The 24,995-nt window shown below is 47.0% G+C and overlaps 1 protein-coding gene across 4 annotated transcripts in view; it reads right to left on the reverse strand.

The window, feature by feature from the left end:
* Window positions 1-24,995, reverse strand: part of efr3a (EFR3 homolog A (S. cerevisiae)) — a 59,246-nt gene that overhangs the window by 14,482 nt on the left and 19,769 nt on the right. For all 4 annotated transcript variants that reach the window (XR_008341608.1, XR_008341607.1, XR_008341606.1 and 1 more), the window contains exons 3-12: window positions 21,563-21,639; window positions 20,723-20,850; window positions 19,452-19,602; window positions 15,784-15,905; window positions 10,104-10,253; window positions 6,623-6,763; window positions 2,615-2,693; window positions 2,341-2,476; window positions 615-782; window positions 411-525 (exon numbers count right to left, since the gene is read on the reverse strand). Coding sequence is in view for 1 of the 4 variants with exons in the window: in XM_053437482.1 (XP_053293457.1) it covers window positions 411-525; window positions 615-782; window positions 2,341-2,476; window positions 2,615-2,693; window positions 6,623-6,763; window positions 10,104-10,253; window positions 15,784-15,905; window positions 19,452-19,602; window positions 20,723-20,850; window positions 21,563-21,639 (1,267 nt within the window). In the remaining 3 variants the exon portion in view is untranslated. The remainder of the gene's footprint in view (window positions 1-410; window positions 526-614; window positions 783-2,340; window positions 2,477-2,614; window positions 2,694-6,622; window positions 6,764-10,103; window positions 10,254-15,783; window positions 15,906-19,451; window positions 19,603-20,722; window positions 20,851-21,562; window positions 21,640-24,995) is intronic.

Here is a 24,995-nt window from a genome sequence, read left to right on the forward strand (position 1 = left end):
GGGATTAGCTTGTTTTTCTTTTTTCAGGACGGAGATCTGGATTCACCGCGGGGCGTCAAGGAGGTGAAGTGAGGACAGATTGAGACACAATTCACTGGATGAGGAGAGGAGAGTGTGTGTGTGTGTGTGTGTGTGTGTGTGTGTGTGTGTGTGTGTCTGTGTGTGTGTGTGTTTGATCCTCTCAGCTGACAGCGTCATCATTAACCATGTGAACACTTCAATGATCAGGTCAGTGTTGAAAGACTCTGATGTGTCTCATTCATTCTGGTCTGAAGGTTTTTGTCCGTCCATCATATCCACACATGTCCCCACAGAGACACATTCACATGTGTCGACCTTCCAGATGTTCTGGCTTCACATCTGGGAGCCGTCGTGTCGGCCATCTTTATTCACAGAGCACGAGGACTCACCCGATCTTGCTGGTGTCCATGGTGTGGCAGGGGGTTCCGTACACCGGCACTTTGCCCATGATGAACATCATGACCTCCGCTCGCTGGTAGTCTGGAAGGTTCCCACCGAAGAAGCCTGAGGAGGAGCAGGAGAGACGAGTCAGCCCTCCAGTGAAAACACGATGAAGAGCTGGACCGGTCCTGTGAGAAGAGACGTGTCCTCACCGATGGTCTGGATGATGGCGTTCTGGACGATCCGCTCCTCGCTCTCTTTGCCGCGGCCGGACGAGACGCTGATGCAGGAGCTTCTCCTCGAGCTGTCGCCCATCTCGAAGTCCACGCTCATCCGCAGGTGTTTGAGCAGAGTGTTGAACACCTCCAGCACCGTGGGGCCTGCAGACACACACACACAGACACACACACACACACACACACACACGCAAACACACAGACACACACATAAATATCAGTCCTCTAAACATGGTGGGGGGGTATCATCTGAGAAATCAACCAACAAAATCTCACAATGTTAAAGAAACTGAACAGAAAATTGGATCCACACAAAAATGGAGTTCCTCCCAATACTGCATCTTTCACCAAGTTCCATGTAAATCCGTTTTTGCATAATCCTGCTAAATCAAAGACAAAACACAATAATTTCTGGATCTTCCAGTTTATTCAGATCTGCAAAACTTGAAATCAGTTGAGGAGGTTTTTATTAATCCTGCTGAACTGAACCTCCATGGTGGAGATTTAAAAATGTAAATCTAAAACCACTTCAGTCTGGTTCCATCTGAAAGTGAACTCGTCCCTTTTCTGTGTTGATTCCTTCACATTGTGACAACTACACAACATCACTTCACTGTGCTACTCCACAACATCAACACAACATCACAACTGATCTGAATAAAACACTGTGACACTGTGAACTGGATGACAACTGTACGATCAGTAAATATGAAATTCAACACAATCATCTCGTGTCCGAATCAAAATGTAGATTTTCCTTCTTTAACCAAAGATCCTCGTGCTTCACATTATTTACATGAAGTATCTTTCACAAAGGCTTTGAAGGAAAACAACATATCATAATTTAGTTCTTGATTTTATGACCAGTTCTTTAATATTTCTGACATTAAGAACACACTGTGTTTCCTGGTGCCGGGCGTCCACCTGGTCACAAACTGTTCTCTACTGAATATCCAGCTTGGATCTAAACACATGGTGATACCGTACCCAGCCACAGGTTGGGAGGAGTCGTGTTTTCACTTTCAAAGGAGAAATCACTTCTTTTGGACTCTTGAGTCAATCCTGTTCAAAGAGAAACTTTTGTTTGCTCAGTTCAAACACAAATCTAACTCAATAAACTCAAGAAAATGTAGTTTCCTCAACGGCAGATCATCCAATTAAAACCATATCTGAACACAACTCGATGCAAACTTCATTTCTTGGAAACTGAAGCTGATATTTCAGAGAATGAGATATTAAAGTTTCATTAAACGTTGAGTTTCATCAGGTTTGTTTTTTTACAGGTGAATAAAAAAGCTCAGTTCAAATCATTCTCGTTAGAAAAGCTTTTGTTTTCATCGTGTGATGTGAATCTTCCTCTGCAGCTGTTTGTGTTAACGCTTTGTTCACATTGTGGGACAGTTTCTTCAGTGTTGTGAAACTTATACTTTGCAGCTGCATTTTGAAATACTATTTTAACGTTGTCGTGTCATAATTAAGTCTGCAGCCTCCCAAACAACTAAACACAATATTTAAACCTGCGATGATATTAAACCGGGAAAAGAAACGAATGCCAACGACCACAGTTCAGTTTTTCTTCATAAATGATTAATTGTTCTGCTGACCAATGAATTATCTGCCTGTTTAGTTTTTTATTGAGTCAATGGAGAGACGTCATTCCCTCGTCCACCTCCGGGGGCGCCGCTCTGATCCGGTCACTCACCCACGGAGCCTTTGGCGGCGATGGCCACCGTCTCCAGCAGCACCTGCACGATGCCGGCTCTGACCCGGGGAGCCGTCTTCTTGTGAGTGTCCAGGTGGTTCAGCACCTGCTGGATGACGTGGTGGGAGTGCTGCGCCTGGAGGACACACACAGACACACACAGACACACACAGACACACAAATGTTAAAGATGGCGGAGCAGTCCCGATCAGAACGAGGAGCTGTTTGAAACTGAAGTGGTGAAACAAGAGGAGATCTTCTGTGAGCTCTGTACCTGGATGGAGTACATGATGATTCTGAAGCAGGAAACTGCAAACTCGTTGGGGTCCCACAGGTGGTGGTTGTCCAGGTGCCTGAACACAATGAATATTCAGGTTTTAACAACACGGAGAAATTCATATGTTCACGAGTCGCCAGATATGAACAGACACGTATTTGATCATCACCACTAATTGTGAAATGATGTGATGCCCTTGAGGTTAACGAGAGTCAAACGTCTGGTCCTCTGGAGGTCGAGGGCTCCAGAGTGTGGGACCAGATGTTCTCCTCCACAGTGACTCCGGAGATGAAAGCTCCTTCAGCTGCTTGGAGAGGAGCTCGTTTTCCACTTCAGGAGAAGAGAGCGTCAGAGCCGAGAGACGAGAGGGGAGAGGGGAGGATTTTCAAGGACGTAAAACCAGCTGCGGCTGATCCAGGGTCTGTCAGAGGAGGTTTGTACCGGTGACACCAGAGTTCAGGTCTCACACAGAGCAGAGGGCGTCAGGTGACATCTGCAGAACACTGTGGTTCAGCTCCACCACAGGTTGATCAGTGGCTCTGCATCTTCTCCTGTTTTAAACCATCAGATTCCGGTGCTTCACGCTGTATTTGACTTTAAATGGATCATAACTCACTAAATGAACATGGATGTATATCTGACATGTTCTTGAATTCTTGTTGTCGTGATGCTGAGCACATCTGTTCCCTCCTTCGTTCCCCACAGATAGAACCACCTCCACTTCCTGTGAGGAACGCTGAGCAGGGAGATGAATACACCTTCTCTCGAAAAACTTCACACCCACGAACCAGCCCCGGCAAAGAGCCGCCATTTTAAACAGTCTGCTGAGATCGATGCCAACTCGGAGTTGGTGTCAGAGAAAGAGGAGGAGAAGAGGAGATGGACGGAGTCAGAGGGAGGAGAGGAGAAGAGGAGGTGAATGGAATCAGAGGGAGGAGAGGAGACAAGGAGATGGATGGAGTCAGAGGGAGGAGAGGAGAAGAGGAGGTGAACAGAGTCAGAGGGAGGAGAGGAGACAAGGAGATGGATGGAGTCAGAGGGAGGAGAGGAGAAGAGGAGATGGATGGAGTCGGAGGGAGGAGAGGAGAAAAGGAGATGAACGGAGTCAGAGGGAGGAGAGGAGAAGAGGAGATGGATGGAGTCAGAGGGAGGAGAAGAGGAGAGGGGAAGAGGAGAAGAGGAGAGACACAGGGAGAGAAGGGGGGTGGATGGAGTCAGAGGGAGGAGAGGAGAAGAGGAGAGACACAGGGAGAGAAGGGAGGAAGCAGAGGAGGTGATGAGGAGGATTTGGAGCTGGTGTTTGAGAACGATTCACCAAAATGACGTCAAACCAAACCCCCCCCCCCCTCTCCCTGTTAACCCCAATCCCTGCTATTTATAGACGGGAGGCGCTCTCCTCCCCCACCTCCCCCACCTCCCCCTCGCTGCAGGGGCTTTGCAGGAGGAAACTCAGAAACAGGGACAGACACGAAGCTCCTCGACCGTTTAACCCAGAGAGAGAAATTAAAGAGGTTAGAGGAAAACGTTCAGATCTGAACACTCACACCTTGGACAACACATTCTAAATCAACCTCAGTGTGTTCACCGTCCAAGATGGACTCACCTCAAGATAAGAGACTGGGAAACAATGTTGTGTTCTATTGTAGCAGCTTCAAGTCGTATGATATCAGCTGTGTTGTGCTGCTGTGGGATGTTCACATGTGCACAGCGATTAAAATATAACTTGTGACCTTCGTTGATTAGAAGATTCTACAGTTGTGTTGTGTTTCTTTAGCGTTTCCTGTGCCTGGTGATGGATTGTGTTACAGTGGAAGAGATTGACTGACAGCGACAGAGTGACACAGACGAGGAGACACTTTAATAAACTCTCAGAGACAGACGAGAGGGACGGAGAGACGGGAGCAGACGGAGGACGAGGAGAGAAGACGACTGATAGTTGCTGGTTCACTGCTACTTCCATCGATTTGTTGACTTGTGTTATTGTGCGACTTTCAGTGATGGAAGAGGTGTAGTTCATTTACTTCAGGGAAAGTACAACAACACAACACAAACAAAGCAGCGGTGCACCAACAAAATGACTGATTGTGAAAACAACTACATGCTGGTGAATAATAAGATCCAAAGAACCTTTGGATTTTCACTAAACGTTTGGTGGCTTTTCTGTACAAATACAGAAAGTGTGTGATCATTTACCGTCATGTTAATTTGGGTCAAATTGGATATAAATATATTTTCAGCTGCACAGAAACAATATCAAAATCGAACCCAACAAACACACGGGAATAGAAAACCACGCCTCCAGTAATAGATTTAAAAACACATCTGTCTGTTTGAATTGGTTTAAATCGGATTGGAACCTTTCTGTCAGAAACAAGGTGCTGGACTTTACATCACATCTCTCAGCAAACTGGATTCACATCGAGCGGAAACAGCAACTCGAGCTCCAGCTCCTGAAAACAATCAATAGCCCGGCGCCTGAAGGTCTGAGCCACAACAGACCGACAATCCACCCAACGTGTGTCACAGCAGAGCCACACAAAGTGCAGAGAGACACAAGTTCAATTACACAAACTTAAATAACCTTGAAGCTTCTCCCAGTCAGTGTCTCTGGACATGTTCTGGATCTTCTCCTGCAGCCTCCTGGTAGAATGTGTGTAACATGTCAGAGTGAGTCCATGTGAGGAACCAGCAGGACAATGTGTGGAAGCTTCCCAGTGAGCGAGTGGACGTGTGGATGAGGTTTCTAACACGTGATGTGAAACCTGAAGAACACAAACATCTCAGGATGAAGAAGAGGAGCCGGACACGTAGAAGACGAAGACGTCCACTTGGAAACACGAGGAGATTCCAGATCTTCCAGATAAACACTGATCTGTCCACAGAAGAGTTTATACGTCATGTCCCGCCTCCTGCTGCTCTACAGGCTCCGCCCCTGCTGCTCTACAGGCCCCGCCCCTCGCCTGGATGTTCCCCACATGTTCCTGTTTGAACGAGTCGGACCCGACAACCTGCTGCTGCTACACAAACACCAACTACACAACATGTCCAGACAGAGTTCATGTCTGAAATCAGCTCAGTGATCATCATTGAATTTCAGACTCATGAAGCTCCACTCTGTCACAGCAGAACTCTGACTGACCCAGTGACATCACATCCCTGGAGCCGACCTGCCAGTGGGACTCAAACCTGCCGGAGAGAGGAGGAGTCATCTAAACGTGTGAATGAGCTTCTTCCTCCTGAAGCTGTGGAGGATGAAGAAGACGAGGCAGCACTCAGAGCGGCTCAGCCGAGTGGAAACACACCGGGACGGCTGAGCGTCCCAGAGGGCCGCGGCCGCTTGCTCCGTAATTGTCCAATTGATGTGAAGCGTGCCGAGTGGCGAGGCGGCGTGGCCTCTGAGAGCGGGGACGGGGAGGTTTGATTCCCAGGAGGGAGACGTGGTCACCGGGTGGCGGTGGTGAGCTGCGTTCAGCCGCCCGCCTGATAACAGAGCTCATTTAATCTCCTGTGTGTGCTGGGAGTGTGCAGTGAGGAAGAGGGGGTGTGTGTGAGTGAGTGTGTGTGTGTGTGTGTGTGTGTGTGTGTGTGTGTGTGTGTGTGTGTGTAAGTGTGTGTTTGTGTGTGTGTGTGTGTGTGTGTGTATGTGCCAGAAAATGAATGAAGGGCTTGTAAGAGGATGTCCTGAATTTGTCCCTAAACACACACAAACATCCACGTACACACCCTTCCAGTGAGCACATGAAAGGTTCTGGAGGTTCTGTTTGAGAACACGATGTCAGAGTCAGTTCTCCTCACATGTGACGGGAGAGGAACGTCTGGAACGTCCTGATCAGCTGCCTCTCCCACCAGAAGAAACTAAATGATTTCACCTTTTAGCCCTTTAATAAAATAATAACATAAACGTTGCATATTGAATCCTGCTCCTGTTTTTCCAGGATGAACAACAATAGCTGCAAAGTAAAGAGCATGTTGTTGTTGTGTTACATTGTGTGACTTCGTACTCACACTAACACGGGCCGGACAGCGTTGTTCATGTTGCCATAGGCCGCCCGGCCCAGCAGCTCTCTGAAGCAGCTCTCAGCCAGCGACGCAGGGTTCTCATCGCCGTCCTGCCCCGCCCCCGACGGCGTGCCGGGGTGCCCCGCCCTGCAGGAGGAGAGGAGGAGGGGTCAGTGGAGGAAGTTCAGGGAAGCACTTCCTGACCAGCAGCAGTGAAGACAGCTAATCTGAAAACAACCTCCATCAACAAAATGTTTTAAAATTTAAATTACTGAAGAAGCTTCAACGATCAGTTCTTTATATCACACACAAAAGACACGTGTGAGAGCGAGTGCAGAGTGAAGTGACAAAGATAAACCTCCAGGATGAAGAGGGGATGAAGAACGAGGAACTAAAGACGGAGCCGAGGCTGAAGAGAATCAATCAGAGCAGCTGGAAAGAGGCAGAAATCAGATGAAAGAGTATCGACCAGCCTCAGTCAGAGAGGGGTGGGGGTGTGTGTGTGTGTGTGTGTGTGTGTGTGTGTGTGTGTGTGTGTGTGTGTGTGTGTGTGAAAAGATAAAACGTCGGTACGAAATGTTCTAAATGTCCAATCATCACAGAGTAGATGAGATCAACCAAATGATGATAGAAACTTTATTCATTTACAGGTTCTCCCGGTTCTTGAAGAGGTTCTTAGGATCCTTCATGATTTTTGAGAAGTCGATGGGAAGGTTCTAGGAGTGTTGGGTTCTAGTGGTAATTGGGAAGGTTCTCTGTATTGTTCAAGGTGTTATCGTGGTTGATGGGAAAGTTCTCACTTTCCTTTACAAGGCTCTCGTGGGAATTGAGAAGCTTCCCTGGATTGTTCAGAAAGTGCTTGATTGGAACGTTCTTCAAGTCCTTCAGGAAGTTCTAAGGGTTGTCAAATGAAAATCCCTCCAGTAGTAGAAGGTGAGTTGATGCTGAGTGAATGGTTCAGAGAAAACTTTGTAAAAGCTGCATATGTTTTCAGATGATTGGCAACTGAATGTTAAAGATTTGGATCATAACCACGTGTATTTGACCACAGGAAACGATGCAGAGTGCAAGTAGAAGTTTGTTGAATACAATAACGGTGCAGCTATAAATAAAATGCCTCATTGGCTTTCAATGTTTGGCTGCAGTGGAAAAATGAATAACGCTCATAAGTTTAGGACTTTTCAAATAAAGTTACACAGTGGTTCAAAGATGGGGGGGGGATAACATTTAAGCGGTCAAATTAAACTACATTTTAAATATTATTTTAATTACACATTTTTCTTTAAACTTAACATTTTCCCTTTTGTTGGTATCGATGTTCATTATGAATCATCATTGTCACTAAGATCACCCCCTGGTGGCTGCCTGCAGTATAGTTCGTAAGCCCCGCCTCCTCCATGTTAGAAAATGGTACATGGAACTAAAAAAAATACAATAAAAGTATCTAAGTACACGTCTGTATCGTATTAATACATATTTTCGTGAAAGTGAAACGTGTGTGCATTTTGATCTAATGTTCTCTTATCGACAGGAGGGATGAAGAGCAAGGGGGGGGGGGGAAGACAAAGGGCCTCAGGTCGGAGTTGAACCCCCGGCAGACGACCCGCTCCACCAGGTGAGCCGAGCTCAACGCTTGTTAAGGTGAAAACACCCGGTGGTCGAGGCCGACGGAGAAAAGTGGCTTCAGCCGAGGAGAGTGCGGCTGTGATTGTGTGTCGCTGTGTGTGATTGTGTGTCGCTGTGTGTGATTGTGTGTCGCTGTGTGTGATTTTGTGTCGCTGTGTGTGATTGTGTGTCACTGTGTGTGATTGTGTGTCACTGTGTGTGATTGCAGCTGTGTGAACCCGGCCGGATGACACCGTGATGTGCGCTGCGTGATTACCGATGACAATCAGGATGATTACCCTGCAGCTTGAACTCTTTCCTCCCGGTGACTGGGAGCTGATCAGTTCTCTAACAGGCTCGTTTCTCTCCAGGACATTTTCCCTGGTTCCACGTGGAATGAGATCATTTCAACCCGATTCTGATCCGTGGGACTTTAAACTGAGACTCTACTTCACTGGCAGAAATGACAGCTTTAGTTATGGATCTAATGAAATAATAATAGAACTCATGTCTGAGGAACCATCGCACTCATATTATTAAACTCCATCCAAACAGCAGAGTGGCTCTGACTCATCAACTCAAGTGATGCTGTGGATCACGACAGAGACGATTGATTCTCCGGTTCAGGTCTGTGTCCAGTCGAAGGAGAACAGACGTCTGTGCAGCAGCAGATCTTTACTTCAGGTCCTGTGGACTGAAGAGCTGCAGCCAGGATCACCACAGACACAACAGCCAGGTGCAGAACAGACACTGGTCTGTTAAACTAGAAGCAGAGAGACTCTCTCATTCTTCTCTGTGCTATTTGTATATCGTCAAATCCTAATATACATGATCTCAGGCTCTTTACAGTGAAGGTGAAGAACCTGAAGCTTCCCTGCGTCACCCAGACGTCGAGGTGACGGCTGTGGTGGGATCACATCCTAACCCACTCTCTCCCTCTGCCTGGGATGAAGTTACTGCTTCTTGTGTGGCTTCATGAACAGAGAAGCAAAGAGGAGAAGAAAACCTCAAATGGAGGAATAAAAAAAAAAAACAGGATCCAAAAATAGCTTTTTGTTCACATGGAAACCATCCGAACGAGACAGAGGCACGAGGAAGAGGAGGGAGGAAATATTCAGGAGATGAAGAGAGGATGGTAGAGGAGAAGATGAAGAACAAGTGACAGAGAAAGAGGAGGAGGACGGGACTTTTCTGGTGAAATATAAAATAAATAATAATGATACGGATAAGAAACTCTTCTCTAGTGTCTAAATCAGTTTGAGCAGCTCCCTCTGTCTGTCCAGATGCTAAGCTTGTTGTTTAACGCACTCAAATTATTAAAGAACAATGAATTGATCATAATTTCATACATCTTAGAGTGATGTGTGAAATATCAGATCCTTTTCTTGTGGTTTCTTTTGGATGAAATGTGGTGAGGTGAGAGCTAAGCTTCCTGTCCTCTCTGATCTCTGCACCAGGGAGAGAGGATGAGGAGAACACTGAGAACTCCTCAGGGTGACACATCCCCAGGATCTCCTCCCTCACCCTGGATTTGAGGATTGAGTGAATATAATGAGGTTTGAGGTGCGAGGAGAGCGAGGGCAGTGATTCCCCCCCGCTCGGGTTCAGAGGAAGGTTTCTCTCTCTGAGGCAGAAGGTCAAAAACAAACAGGTTTATAAAGTATGTTTGTCGTCAGATATGTTTCCACTGAGCGGATACAAGTTTAATTCTTCAGGACAAACCCAAACTAATGTCTCCTCATGTTATTTACACTCTGACTGCTCCTCACACCAGGAGACAGAGTTTATATTCTCTCTCATGAGGACTGGAGGAGCTGGGGATCGAACCACCGGGCCCCGTGACTAGTGGACGACCCCGTGTCCCCCCCGAGCTGTGCCTCACCTGTCCAGGTCGTCACTGTCCTGCATGTTGAAGAGCATGGAGGGGATCAGCTTGTCCATGTGCTGCGGCTCCCAGATGATGGCCTGCAGCTCGTCGTTCACCGTCTTCCTCACCACGCCCTGCAGCCCCTTGATCCCCGCCACTCGGATCCTGCCCCAGGGACACAGTAACACACTTAGTGGATAAAACGAAATCACAACTTTATTCTTGTAATCGCCCATATTCTTAAATATGCCCTCAATATGTCGTTGTGGTGAAGAGCCCACAGCAGCCCAGTCAGGCTCCAGCGATTCAATCTGAAAAGCTCTGGTCGGTGAATAAGAGAATTAAAAACATCTCATTTTAGAGGTTTCACTCGAGCAAAGTGAGTTTTCAATCGTCAGGTTGCAGGTTTATATCTAAGGAGAGAGAAAGGGAGTCGGTTTGGGAGCTCGGTGTCAGACAAACAGAATTCTTCATTGTTTTTTGAAGACACAGAAAGTCTCTGCCTGACAGCTGGATTGTGAAGAAGCTATAAATAGCTCGGTGGTGGCGGTGAGTCTCAGACGAGGCTGTGACACCGCGCCGCAAGACGCCTGCTCCCAGGGCGACGCCCACATCGAGACTCCGGCACAGATCGGCAGAGTGTTAAAACAAAACCTGGAGACACGTGTCCCTCTGCTGCAGGATGGAGACACTTGTCCCTCTGCTTCAGGATGGAGACACTTGTCCCTCTGCTGCAGGATGGAGACACTTGTCCCTCTGCTTCAGGATGGAGACACTTGTCCCTCTGCTGCAGGATGGAGACACTTGTCCCTCTGCTGCAGGATGGAGACACTTGTCCCTCTGCTTCAGGATGGAGACACTTGTCCCTCTGCTGCAGGATGGAGACACTTGTCCCTCTGCTTCAGGATGGAGACACTTGTCCCTCTGCTTCAGGATGGAGACACTTGTCCCTCTGCTTCAGGATGGAGACACTTGTCCCTCTGCTGCAGGATGGAGACACTTGTCCCTCTGCTGCAGGATGGAGACACTTGTCCCTCTGCTTCAGGATGGAGACACTTGTCCCTCTGCTGCAGGATGGAGACACTTGTCCCTCTGCTTCAGGATGGAGACACTTGTCCCTCTGCTGCAGGATGGAGACACTTGTCCCTCTGCTTCAGGATGGAGACACTTGTCCCTCTGCTTCAGGATGGAGACACTTGTCCCTCTGCTGCAGGATGGAGACACTTGTCCCTCTGCTGCAGGATGGAGACACTTGTCCCTCTGCTTCAGGATGGAGACACTTGTCCCTCTGCTGCAGGATGGAGACACTTGTCCCTCTGCTTCAGGATGGAGACACTTGTCCCTCTGCTTCAGGATGGAGACACTTGTCCCTCTGCTGCAGGATGGAGACACTTGTCCCTCTGCTTCAGGATGGAGACACTTGTCCCTCTGCTGCAGGATGGAGACACTTGTCCCTCTGCTGCAGGATGGAGACACTTGTCCCTCTGCTTCAGGATGGAGACACTTGTCCCTCTGCTTCAGGATGGAGACACTTGTCCCTCTGCTTCAGGCTGGAGACACTTGTCCCTCTGCTGCAGGATGGAGACACTTGTCCCTCTGCTGCAGGATGGAGACACTTGTCCCTCTGCTTCAGGATGGAGACACTTGTCCCTCTGCTGCAGGATGGAGACACTTGTCCCTCTGCTTCAGGATGGAGACACTTGTCCCTCTGCTGCAGGATGGAGACACTTGTCCCTCTGCTGCAGGATGGAGACACTTGTCCCTCTGCTTCAGGATGGAGACACTTGTCCCTCTGCTTCAGGATGGAGACACTTGTCCCTCTGCTTCAGGCTGGAGACACTTGTCCCTCTGCTTCAAGATGGAGACACTTGTCCCTCTGCTTCAGGATGGAGACACTTGTCCCTCTGCTTCAGGATGGAGACACTTGTCCCTCTGCTTCAGGCTGGAGACACTTGTCCCTCTGCTGCAGGATGGAGACACTTGTCCCTCTGCTGCAGGATGGAGACACTTGTCCCTCTGCTTCAGGATGGAGACACTTGTCCCTCTGCTGCAGGATGGAGACACTTGTCCCTCTGCTTCAAGATGGAGACACTTGTCCCTCTGCTTCCGGATGGAGACACTTGTCCCTCTGCTTCAGGATGGAGACACTTGTCCCTCTGCTGCAGGATGGAGACACTTGTTCCTCTGCTTCAGGATGGAGACACTTGTCCCTCTGCTGCAGGATGGAGACACTTGTCCCTCTGCTTCAGGATGGAGACACTTGTCCCTCTGCTTCAGGATGGAGACACTTGTCCCTCTGCTTCAGGCTGGAGACACTTGTCCCTCTGCTGCAGGATGGAGACACTTGTCCCTCTGCTGCAGGATGGAGACACTTGTCCCTCTGCTTCAGGATGGAGACACTTGTCCCTCTGCTGCAGGATGGAGACACTTGTCCCTCTGCTTCAAGATGGAGACACTTGTCCCTCTGCTTCCGGATGGAGACACTTGTCCCTCTGCTTCAGGATGGAGACACTTGTCCCTCTGCTGCAGGATGGAGACACTTGTTCCTCTGCTTCAGGATGGAGACACTTGTCCCTCTGCTGCAGGATGGAGACACTTGTCCCTCTGCTTCAGGATGGAGACACTTGTCCCTCTGCTTCAGGATGGAGACACTTGTCCCTCTGCTGCAGGATGGAGACACTTGTCCCTCTGCTGCAGGATGGAGACACTTGTCCCTCTGCTGCAGGATGGAGACACTTGTCCCTCTGCTTCAGGATGGAGACACTTGTCCCTCTGCTTCAGGATGGAGACACTTGTCCCTCTGCTGCAGGATGGAGACACGTGTCCCTCTGCTTCAGGATGGAGACACTTGTCCCTCTGCTGCAGGATGGAGACACGTGTCCCTCTGCTTCAGGATGGAGACACTTGTCCCTCTGCTTCCGGATGGAGACACTTGTCCCTCTGCTTCAGGATGGAGACACTTGTCCCTCTGCTTCCGGATGGAGACACTTGTCCCTCTGCTTCAGGATGGAGACACTTGTCCCTCTGCTTCAGGCTGGAGACACTTGTCCCTCTGCTGCAGGATGGAGACACTTGTCCCTCTGCTGCAGGATGGAGACACTTGTCCCTCTGCTTCAGGATGGAGACACTTGTCCCTCTGCTGCAGGATGGAGACACTTGTCCCTCTGCTTCAAGATGGAGACACTTGTCCCTCTGCTTCCGGATGGAGACACTTGTCCCTCTGCTTCAGGATGGAGACACTTGTCCCTCTGCTGCAGGATGGAGACACTTGTTCCTCTGCTTCAGGATGGAGACACTTGTCCCTCTGCTGCAGGATGGAGACACTTGTCCCTCTGCTTCAGGATGGAGACACTTGTCCCTCTGCTTCAGGATGGAGACACTTGTCCCTCTGCTGCAGGATGGAGACACTTGTCCCTCTGCTGCAGGATGGAGACACTTGTCCCTCTGCTTCAGGATGGAGACACTTGTCCCTCTGCTGCAGGATGGAGACACTTGTCCCTCTGCTGCAGGATGGAGACACTTGTCCCTCTGCTGCAGGATGGAGACACGTGTCCCTCTGCTTCAGGATGGAGACACTTGTCCCTCTGCTTCAGGATGGAGACACTTGTCCCTCTGCTTCAGGATGGAGACACTTGTCCCTCTGCTTCCGGATGGAGACACTTGTCCCTCTGCTTCCGGATGGAGACACTTGTCCCTCTGCTTCAGGATGGAGACACTTGTCCCTCTGCTTCAGGATGGAGACACTTGTCCCTCTGCTTCAGGATGGAGACACTTGTTCCTCTGCTGCAGGATGGAGACACTTGTCCCTCTGCTTCAGGATGGAGACACTTGTCCCTCTGCTTCAGGATGGAGACACTTGTTCCTCTGCTGCAGGATGGAGACACTTGTCCCTCTGCTTCCGGATGGAGACACGTCTTTGTGCGTAGAAATACATCAGTTCTGTATGTGTGCGTGTGACTGTGTGTGTGTGTGTGTGTGTGTGTTAGCGGGTTGTTGTTTTCTTCTTCCTCTCTCTCTCCTGTATTCCATTATTTGTTCGGCTCTCATGGTGGAGATGAATTCCCAAATAGAATCTCTCTGGTGGTTGTTGGATCCGGCCCGAGGCGAGGTCGCCCGCCTGCTTTTCATATCATCGCTCAAACGCTCGCTCGGCTCTGATTGGTCCACAGAGGCGGTGTACAGTCGTGTGTGTTATTATGAGGAAGTCTCGCGCCACTAGAGGAACAGATTATAATTATTTAGTTTGGACATCAGAACTGTTTGATTCTGACTAACTAGGAATTCATCGTCACAGGGAGGAAGTAAAGAATTAACCAAAAGCTTTCTGATTGGACACTGAATGAGGAAATGGCCCCCGAGTGCAGGATGAGTCATCAAACTGTTTAAAGTGTTGTTTCCACTTTCCACTGTTTCCTTTGTGTCTGTGAGACCACAGTGGTTCTGACCTTTGACCTCCCAGATCTAAGCAGTTTATCCTTGAGTCTAAACAATTTACGCCGAATTTGAAGAAACTCCCTCATGTTTATATCACATTCACGATGGGAAATACCATAACACATAACTCCTCCAGCCACTGGGTGTTGCTGGTGTGGTTTTGGTTTTGTTGGTGCAGCTTCATGTGGGAGCTCTTGGCTGAGTGACGCCCTGAAGCAGCAGAGAAGTGAAGATCTGCTCCTCGAGCCTCCATCAGGTGAAGAGCTGCTCAGTAAGTGGAGGCTCGGGAGAGAAGCTGCTCTGAGGAGGAGACGAGTCCTCAACAGCTTCTTCAGGATCTTGAGGATCAGATTCTCACTGAATCTGCTCTCGAATGAGACAAATCGGCTAAACTATTACAATTATTAGTATTTTATTAACAATAAACATTATTATCATCATCAGTAGTGCTGTTATTTATTGAATGAGCCGTCACTGCTCCTGTTACTAATCATAACTTGAAGCTGACGGATTTATCTTTTGGCTAATTTATAATTTTACAGAATAAACAACGGAGAGAAGTCGAACATCTATGTTTATATTTCTACGTAAAAGATGTGATTGTATTCTTATTTCAAGTCCGACATGTTTCGTTTCATTTATGGTTATTTATAATAAAGTTTATGGTTAAACTGTAAAATTTCAATTATATTCACATGGTTTAAACTCAGCGTTTCTCCCACACCTCACGTGCTTCATATCTCAGCTCTTCATATCTCAGCTCTTCATATCTCAGCTCTTCATATCTCAGCTCTTCATATCTCAGCTCTTCAGACGCAGCGAGCCTCTCCTGAGCCGTGTGGTCGCAGTGGGAGGAGAAGGCCATGAAATATGGATCAGGAGGAGATATATTTAATTCTGTACTCGCTGGATTTAAGTGGGATGAGACCTGCGCTCGAGGGGATTGTATTACAGCCCCCCCCCACCCACCCACCCACTGGATGTGCTGTCGCTAGGATCCATCGCTGCATTAGGAGAGGAGGGTGTTTCTGAAAGGTGGACGCAGATGATAATCTCAATAACCAGAAATGATGCTACACCGTCAGTATTTCCATAAGTGAAAATTAAAGCCAGTGAATGTGTGTTTTCATTTTACACAGCTTTACGTGAAGCAGCTGGATTCTCCAACTGGATTACCTGAAGAGAATTAATCAGGGAAACACCATCTGTAATCAATATGTGAGATCTGAGAATTTAAAACAGAGCGTCTCCGTCTTCTCACCTGGTTCTGGTCTCAGGGTCCTCGTGCATGGAGTGGCACATGGCACTGAACTGAGACACGAAGAAGTCGTAGCGGCGATGGTAGGAGGGCGTGTCCTCCTCAATGTTGGCAAACTTCACAAACTAGGGAAGGAGACAGGAAGGAGGAGGAGACATTCATTAACCTTCGTCTGTCTCAAGGCCTTAGAAGACAACAGAGATGTTTTACAAAGAAGCTGGCAGGATGGAGGACTCTGTGGAAGTAAGATCAGAAGACTTAAGACATCATTAAACTTCTAAAATGAGTTCTTATTAACACATTTTGAACATGACCAGCGTGGCTCATTTGAAGTTTACTGATCTGGACGACAAATCTCCTTCAATAGAAAATCTGTCTCTTGGATCCTTTAATCTCCTTCATACATCTGTCCATAGATCTCCAGTTCCCTCAGAGTGTGTGGAGCTCATTTAAAAAAGGTTGAATCTGATTTAAACCACTAAAAATCGTCATCTTCTGTTAATCTTCCCCGACTGATGGTACTTTAGTATCAGTCAAAATATTCAAGTCGAACTATCACAGAGAATTCAGTCGAGCCTTCGAATCTGTCCCCAGTCCACCTCCACCAGTCCACACTGTGGTTCAGCCTCTTCCAGTCCCAGCTGCTGATGGTCTGCTGAGGAACCAGGTCAGCAGAGACTCTCACAGCCTTTCAGAGTCAAATACTGTCCTGTACTGCTGCATGGCTCTGAACAGGAAGTGATGGTGACAGTAATCATAACCATTAGAGAGCTCCCTCCTCTTGTTCAGCCTGTAATTTCCTCCCTTCAAACCAGTGTCCTCTGGAGAGCCCCCCCCCCCCCCCCCCTCTCCCAGCACTCAGCTGTGCTCGAGTGGCCCCATCACTGTCCACTGCTGCAAATTGACTCTGTATAGTTTGTCATCATTCACAGAAACCCCGATGTTCAACCTGATCCCTTCTCTCTGCACCTAACCTCTCGTGGGGAAACGGCTGCGATGGGAGGAGGTTCACCAGCAGCTGGCGCCCAGGAGCCTGCCCCCCCCCCAGCATCCCAGATGTGTTTCAGCATCGCAGCAGCAGAGGAGGGAGTCCAGGCTTTCATAAATAATAATTACCAGCTTGTGTTTATGAGCTGCTGAGGGGGAAACGCTGGTCACGACTGTGGGTGTCGAGTGCACCCCCCCCCCCGAATGGATTCAAATAGGTTTATCTGATCATAAAGCCATATATACATATATACACATCACACACAGGCAGCTGTTTTAAAAATATAACTGCTAAGAAATTACAGCTAATTTAAAAAAGCAAACTGACAAATCTGTTGTAATTCAGTCCTGTCGTTTTACCTCTTTAGCCACAAATCATAAGTGATAATATATAAACACACCCCAACAACTTTATGCAGTTTAAAATGCATCATTTGAGAAAATCTAGACTGCAACTGCTTTTCAAAAGGAGACGTTCGGTCTCAGTGACGACTACTACAATATATATATATATATATATATATATATATATATATATATATATATATATGAGAGAGAGATGTATAAAATTTATCTAAATTAGTCAATGCAATGAAAAATTTTTTTTAATTAAAAACCAATAACTGACAAATTGCTTTGGGAGCGATGTGCTCACAGTGACTACCAGATGAATTCATCCAAAACAATGCATTTTAATATAGCATGAAATATGGGAGGCTTTGATTTTCATAAGAAGGGTTTTGAAAGTGTTGCCGTGTATTTTTGCGTCCGGATGATTTCCCTCATTAAAAGCTGTTCAGACGGCTGAAGCATCAAGGGGGGGGGGTCCTTTACGTGAAGAGGTGTGTGTGTGTGGGGGGGGGGGGGGGGGGGTCTCAGGCTTCACGCCTCACCGACGCCTCGTGGCAAAGCTCTTAAAATTTTTAACACCGAGAAGATGAGAGTGAAACGAACTCCAGCTCAATCTGGTTTGTTTCCCTCGGGCAGTAAAGAGCTCAATTAAAATAAAGGTGTCATTAACTAGAAATGGTTTTACTTATCTGTGCATTCTCATTACATAACAGGAAGTGACGAGTGAAATCCATTTGCACAGTTGTCGCCTCTTTGGTTAAATCGGTCGTTAGCCATCACTGCTTAGAATAGAAACTCCTTTTAACAGACAAACCGACGTGTTCAATTAACTGAAGTGTTCAATTAACTCGGGTCTGCAAACAGCTTCATGAAAGGTGAGACAAGCAGTCCTTAAAACAGAGAAGAGACAATTGGGTATAAAAATGGATTCAAAGAAATAAATGGAGCGAATCAGAAGAATCTTCTCCAGAGTTTGTGTTCCACAGCTGATCAACTCACAGCAGCATCAGATGTTTAATTTGACCTTTGAATTAATAAACTTTGTCCCTTGTTTCAACATTGACTTTGTGTCTGAGCTTCACACAAAGACAAAGACTCCCCTGAGGACAAATGAAGCTCCTCAGTGAGAAGCGTCCGTCTGTGAACCATCAGGTTTGAATAGAAGCTGGACGACCACAGTGAAAAACCACAGAAGGAATTTAAGGTCAGACTGAAGAGCACGTTTGATTCCTGGGACTCATTGGAAGCATCAAACTCACAGATGAGCAGGTGGAAATAAAAGAAATATCATGTTTCCATTTTCCTTCAATCTGTTAAAAAGCTCAGATAAAACACAATCAACAGGGTTTTGTGTGACACTAAGTAAAAAGTGGAATGAGATTCACAGACTGTTGATAAAGATGAACGCAGACTTCAGGTTCCACAACAAGAAGCCAATCCCTGAAACCTTGTGTGAAGCCGTCCGACAAATTCAAACTGTCGCTGGAAACACAAGTTGTTGAGCTCCGTGTTGTTGTTGTTGTTGCTCTGGAGACTCAGAACAAACTCGTTAGACAGATAATTACCTCAAAGAACAAACACAACGCAAAACAAATGAAAACGCCCACATTTCATAGTGCGTCTCAGCTTTGTACCCGTCAGGAACCTGAATGAACCAGTCTCTCAACCTGAAAGACGGACTGTACCACTGTCAACAGCCACACCCCCGACACTCCACCCTCCACCCTCCACCCTCCACCCTCCTCCCTCCTCCACCGGCTCTGCATCCGCTCTCCTTCTCTGTCAGAGTCTAAATACCAAACATAAATAATGCAAGAGCTTCAGCAACTAAACCTTCAGCTCCGTTTCCTGCTTAGACGAGACGCCAGCAAAGGAAAGGACAACAGGCTCAGAGAGAGAGAGAGAGAGAGAGAGAGAGAGAGAGAGAGAGAGAGAGAAAGAGAGAGAGAGATACGACTCTGGGTTCATCTCCAGTCGACTTGGAAGGAGAAACGAGGCTGAACTTTGCCGGCGGCACATAGAAGCTTATAATAATTACAGGATGCGTTACAGGGCAATTTCTTCTGCCAGTGTGAAAGTTAGATTAGATATTTAACCGCCAACGTCGACCTCTGCTGCAGACGACTGATGATTCAAGTTCTCTTTGTTTGATAATGTCAACTTTCTGCTGCTTCTTCTTCTTCTTCTGCTTCTTCTTCTTCTTCTTCTTCTTCTATCTATTCTAAGGCTGCATGTTGAACGCCCATCCCCAACTGGCATCAATGCAGTTCTCAGTTTGGAAGTGAGAACTGAAGAAAGGCAGCCACCCTCCAGGTGGAGCTGGACTGACTCACCGAGTTGGTTCCCAGCACCTGCAGGTCCGGTTCCCTGGACTCCAGCAGCTTGGCGACCATGTGCAGGAAGCTCTCCACGAAGGGCTTGATGCTCTGGGAGTGACAGGCCATCAGCAGCTGGTCCAGAGCCTCCATGGCAATGACCACGTACCTGAGAACAAAGGGTTTCACGCTCAGTCACTAGAGGTCTGTTTCTCCTTTGGTTATTTCAAACCTGCACTTTTTATAATCTTATTGTTTTCTGTCTGTTTTACTCATTTTTTATTTGGATGTGAATTCAATACACAAAGTTACACAGAAGTGTTTTGAGTCCAGAACACAGAACATAACTAATACATATGTTATCTGTGTTAGGAACTTATGGACTCACACAGAACTTCTATGTGTCACATCTCTGGGATCTGAGTGACCTGACGAACCTAAACACATGCCTCTGCGTTATCAAAAACAAAACTGATCAGACATCAGTTCTGTTCTTTTTCAGTTCTTAAATCAGTTTCCAGGAGCAGGAAGCACTAAACGGTTTCAGGGAAATCAAACACTTCAAAATGTCACAGAGCACCACGGTGATCATTCAACGTTTCCTTTAGGAGCTTTATTCACTTTCTGCTTTAAACTGTCTGAACACTTAAGCTGTCATCGTCCGGCTCAACTGATCAAACCATCGACCGGTTAGAGGCCGGCTCTGCTCTGGATGTGTGAGCGGCACGTGGGCGACGCAGGTTCGAGTCCCGCGTCGCAGGCGCCTCCATGGCAGTTTGTAAATCAAGATTGAAACTTGTGAAAGTGCCTTAAACTAAACTAATTTACAAAATCTAAGATCATCTCTTTTTTATTTGATTATTTTACACATTTCTTTATATTTAATTTGTATTATTTTATTCCTTCAATCTTTAAAAGTCTTAACCGCTTCTATTTCACTCTTTTCAATTGTGTTTTTTTATATTAAAATTATGTATTTTAGTGTTGTCCCTGTAAAGCAACTTGAATCTACCAGAGAGTTAGAGTCTCGTCTGTTTCTCACAGGAAGTCTTTATGTTTGTGACATAATCCACAGATAGATATTTATATATAATTGTGGTTAAAGATTATTTTCAATGTGTATTTTGCTGTGCACGGTAAACAGGGGAAACAGAGCAGACTCTCTGGAAGAGCATGTGGCTCACGTGCACAGTGCTGTCACTCTAACCTCATAACAGGGGGGGGGGGGGGGGGGGGTCTCATATCCAGTGTGAGACGCCATTAGAGTCATGATGATAAATGTGGCTCACCCGTATCTGTGTCGCACCACGTCTCTGCTCAGCCGCTCCGCCAGGTAAGATCCGATCCGGTCCAGCTTCTCTGGAGCCGACACGGCGTAGAAGGTCAGCTTCTCCATGTCGGACTTACTGAGGCCGTCCTGCAGGTTGGACAAGAAGATCTTCAGCTTGGAAAAGAACCGAGAGACTGTTTCTGTTTGGTTCAGACCTCTGACTTCACAGCTTCCTGTTCCTCGGGCCTCTGGTCTCAGATTCAAGGTTCTCCACATAATGAAGAAAGATTAATTTGGAAAGAGAAGATGTGAAGATATGTTGCCGTCTGGTGTTCTGATGTTTGTGGAGTTCATTTGAGACCAGAGGTCCCCCGAGTGTTTTCAGCTCCTCTGGCTCTCAGCGGGGGGGGGGGGGACTGAAATGCTCTAAAGGTCCAGACCTTGTGAATTTAATTAGAAAGAGTCTCGACCATTCAAGCATTTCGATTTCCCACTGCACCTGTCTGAAGCACCCGAGAGGATGGAGGGAGGAAAAAGGACGAGTGTTTTAATTAACAGGGTCAGGAGTCAAATGGTGATAATAACTGGCTGTGGTCCAGGTATCGAACCATGTCACCGTTAATCTCCCAGTTTATTTAAGTCTGAAGCCTTCGTGTGGCCAATTATTCCTGCTCTGTGGTGAGGAAGCTCTCTGGTGGCAGAGGAGGTGTGAGTGTGTCTGTGCTGCCATCTCAACACAACAGGGGACCACACACAGTGTTGAATCACTGCTGAAGGCCCAGACCGGCTGCTGCAGGGACACAGAGACGCCTTTAATGTCCTCACAAAGCATCTTCTATTAAACCTCACAGTTACTCACCTTGGGGTCCTCGGGGAAGATGTTGTCCACCAGGCGCTTGTACCTCGGCCTCAGGGGCCCACAGCAGCCACACACTCCTGCAACACACAACAGACACAAGGCCGTTAGCAAAGGGTTGAAAATACACTACAGGTTAATGATGCACGAAGCCAGGAGACAAAGAACTGGGCTCAACTCTTCAGGTAGAGCTCTCATAGTCCTGATGAGGCTCTAAGATCTGTACAGTCACATTCATACAGTTTAACACACAGACACACACACACAGACACACACACACACACACTGCCAGCACAGCGTGGGCACTATGGGGTCCAGTACCTTGCAAGTAAGTGTACAAAGCTAACAATAATAAGCCAGAGATCTGTATCATATCATATCTTTGTCTGTGTTCGCTCATAAGTGCTGAAATTAAAACCTTTGTTTTACAGGATAAACAGAAAAGTTGTGTGTTTGTGTAACGATTTGTGTTGTGAAATGAATTTGGTCCTTGAGGAAGTTACAGGCCGAACAAATATTCAATCATGTTGAGGCTTCTGTTGTGAATCCAAACTGTTCATCATCGTGACCTGAAGGGGGGGGGGGGGGGGGGGAGAGAGAGAGAGAGAGACCCTGCTTCCTTCCTGTTTTCCCTCCACCTGACGTTCTGACCTCTCGGGCAAAGTGAGGTCACATCAACTCCTCTAGACTTGTATTTGTATCCTCGGCCGGCGAGCAGCAGAGTTTGACCCCCCCCCCCCCCCCGCCCGCCCCCCCGGAGTCTGGAGATCAATCAACTTCACTATGGCTCGTGTTAACTGCTCGTCGCCACGGCAACCTCTCCACCGCCGTGGCTTTAAAGATTCATTATGGATTCTACAATTACCTGCCTGGGGGGGGGGGGGGGGGGCACAGAGCGGGGGGGACGAGAAGATAATACAGAGATGGAGAAGAGGGAGGAGGAAGAGGAGAAGTAGAATAAAAAGAAGTAGATGAAGAAAGAGGAGGAGGAGGACGAGAAGATTAATACAGAGAAGGAGAAGAAGGAGGAGGAAGAGGAGAAGAAGAATAAAAAGAAGTAGACGAAGAAAGAGGAGGAGGACGAGAAGAAGGAGCTTGTTAGTTGATTCAGACTTGAGCTGAGAAAACCTCCTCACGGACCAGTCACAGTATATAAATACACATATACATACATACATACATACATACATACATATATATAGAGTATATATGTATTTATACTGTGTATATATACATACACACACAAACAGTTTTACAGTGAACAAAGCACAGCTTCGACATCTCTTCAACTCTGCACTTGCTCCACATCGTGGTTTCAAAATAAAAGTTAGAATCTAAAAAGCTTCTTTGCTCTAATAAGAAAAATGACTGAAATATTTCATTGTGATGACTCAGCTGCTTTTAGTCCACAAGACTTTAAATAATTCAAGAATCTGAATTTGCCCTCAAGCAAAAAGTCATTTTCAGAGAAAGACACTGGAACATCCGTCTGAATATAGAACTTATAGAGAACATGAAGAAAATCATCTGTCGCTGATTGAGTTCAATCAGCTTCACAAAGGGACCAGCAGGCGACGCCAGGTGCTGACTGCGTGAATAATCAATCTGTGAATCAGAACATGATGTATTCTCTTCTTATCCAATCAGATGGGGACAGAGACAGGCAGCGACACCTAGTGGCCGGAGGACGTCTGAGGGGAATTTCTTTAACTTTGGTCAAAGCTCAGTTGGACTCGAAGATGAACTGATTCAAATTTGTCCTTGAAGGTCAAGGTCCCTGTGACCTCATGACTTTGTTAATGTGAAAACATCAGAAAGTTTTTATTTGGACTCAAAGACAATGAGATGAACTGTGAACACCTTGTGAACGTGTTCTCTTCAGAACGCCTCCTGAGAATCCTCTCGAGTTGGACAACAACGATCACCGACACTCAGAGATGACCTGATTCGATCTGTTGGTCACGGTCAAAGGTCAAAGGTCAAGGTCACTGGCACATCACAAAACATGTTTCTGGCCTCTTTAGATTCTACAGTGGAAGACAGTGGGATTTAGCGTGAAACTGGGAACTATTCAGGATTTATCTACAAGAAGTAACTGTCTCTAAAGTCGTGATATCCTGGGACCAGATGATCTCAGCAGTAAAACGTGACTGAGCCTGAGCTGCTTCATTTCCAATTCACAAACTCTCTCTCCATCATTAAATGTAAACGCACACACACACGCTGAGCTCTTACACCCTCACAGCATGTGTGTGTGTGTGTGTGAGTGTGTGTGTGTAGACGTGGAGGATGAAGTGAAAACACCTGGGAGGCTGCAGATCCTCCTGCGCGGGGCGTTCGAGGACAGTGGGAGGAATCAGCTCGGGGACGAGGCTCCGAGAGACGGAGGTGAGACGAAGGCTTTTCTATTTCCATCCTCATTATTCCACAGACACTCAGGGTGAAAACGAATCAGCCTTAATAGGAGTTTAGTTCAAGTCTCTGTCTGAGTGTGTGTGTGCACGCATGTGTGTGTGTGTGTGTGTGTGTGTGTGTGTGTGTGTGTGATGAGATAATACCTGTGGCAGTGAACTCTGCTTCCAAGGTAACCAACTAATGAAAGTTTGATTCGAGGACGTTACAGTTGAAATGTAATGAGATCCTGTTTTATTTTCTAATAATTTCCTCCCTAATAAAAAAGGCTGTTAGTCCGTCTCTGATACTGACGCCACCATCTTGCCTGTTAGACCTGATCTGGAGTCAGTGGAGAAGTGATCATGGAGCGGAGCAGACGTATCAAGGTCCCTGTCATCAAACTAAAAATGAGACTTTATTAATCCAGAAAGAAATGATTGTGCCAGTTTGCTCTAAGATCAAAGTAAAGATCAATGTAAGTAGAATAAAACACAGAAAAATAAATAACAGAGTAGAAAAATGTGATAAAACTATAAAAAACAAACTTGAACAAACATCAGGGAGATAAAAACGACTTGAAATGTCAGAAAGTTGAGTTGATCTTTACGTTTTGAATACTGATGTATTTTTTTCAGTCTTGTGCTTGGATCAAATCAGCCTTCTTTAAATATTTTGCTCATTCAACCACCTCCTGGGCTCAGAGCTCCTTTTCCTCATCTCCTGCTCGGCCCCAGTCGATGTGTTTGCTGTGTGGAGGCTCCCGTGGCAGAGGAATGAGTGACAGCAGCTCCAAACTGCATTAAAACCCATTCTGGCTAAGAGCATCACAGCTTCAATACTGTAATAGAGGCGATGCATCAATTTGAGCGTTCGGCTATAGATCTGCAGAGAAGGCTGCATAATCACAGCACTGAGAGGGCCTCAGATCCACAGATTGTGGTGGTCACGTGACCTGATAGATTACACGCCAACACAACAGAGTCCGCTGGCCGAGCAGAGGCCATCACCGGGGATCAGATCCATCATCCTGCTGCAGCCGAGC

The sequence above is a fragment of the Pleuronectes platessa genome, chromosome 13, assembly GCF_947347685.1.
Source record: "Pleuronectes platessa chromosome 13, fPlePla1.1, whole genome shotgun sequence".
NCBI lineage: Eukaryota > Metazoa > Chordata > Actinopteri > Pleuronectiformes > Pleuronectidae > Pleuronectes > Pleuronectes platessa.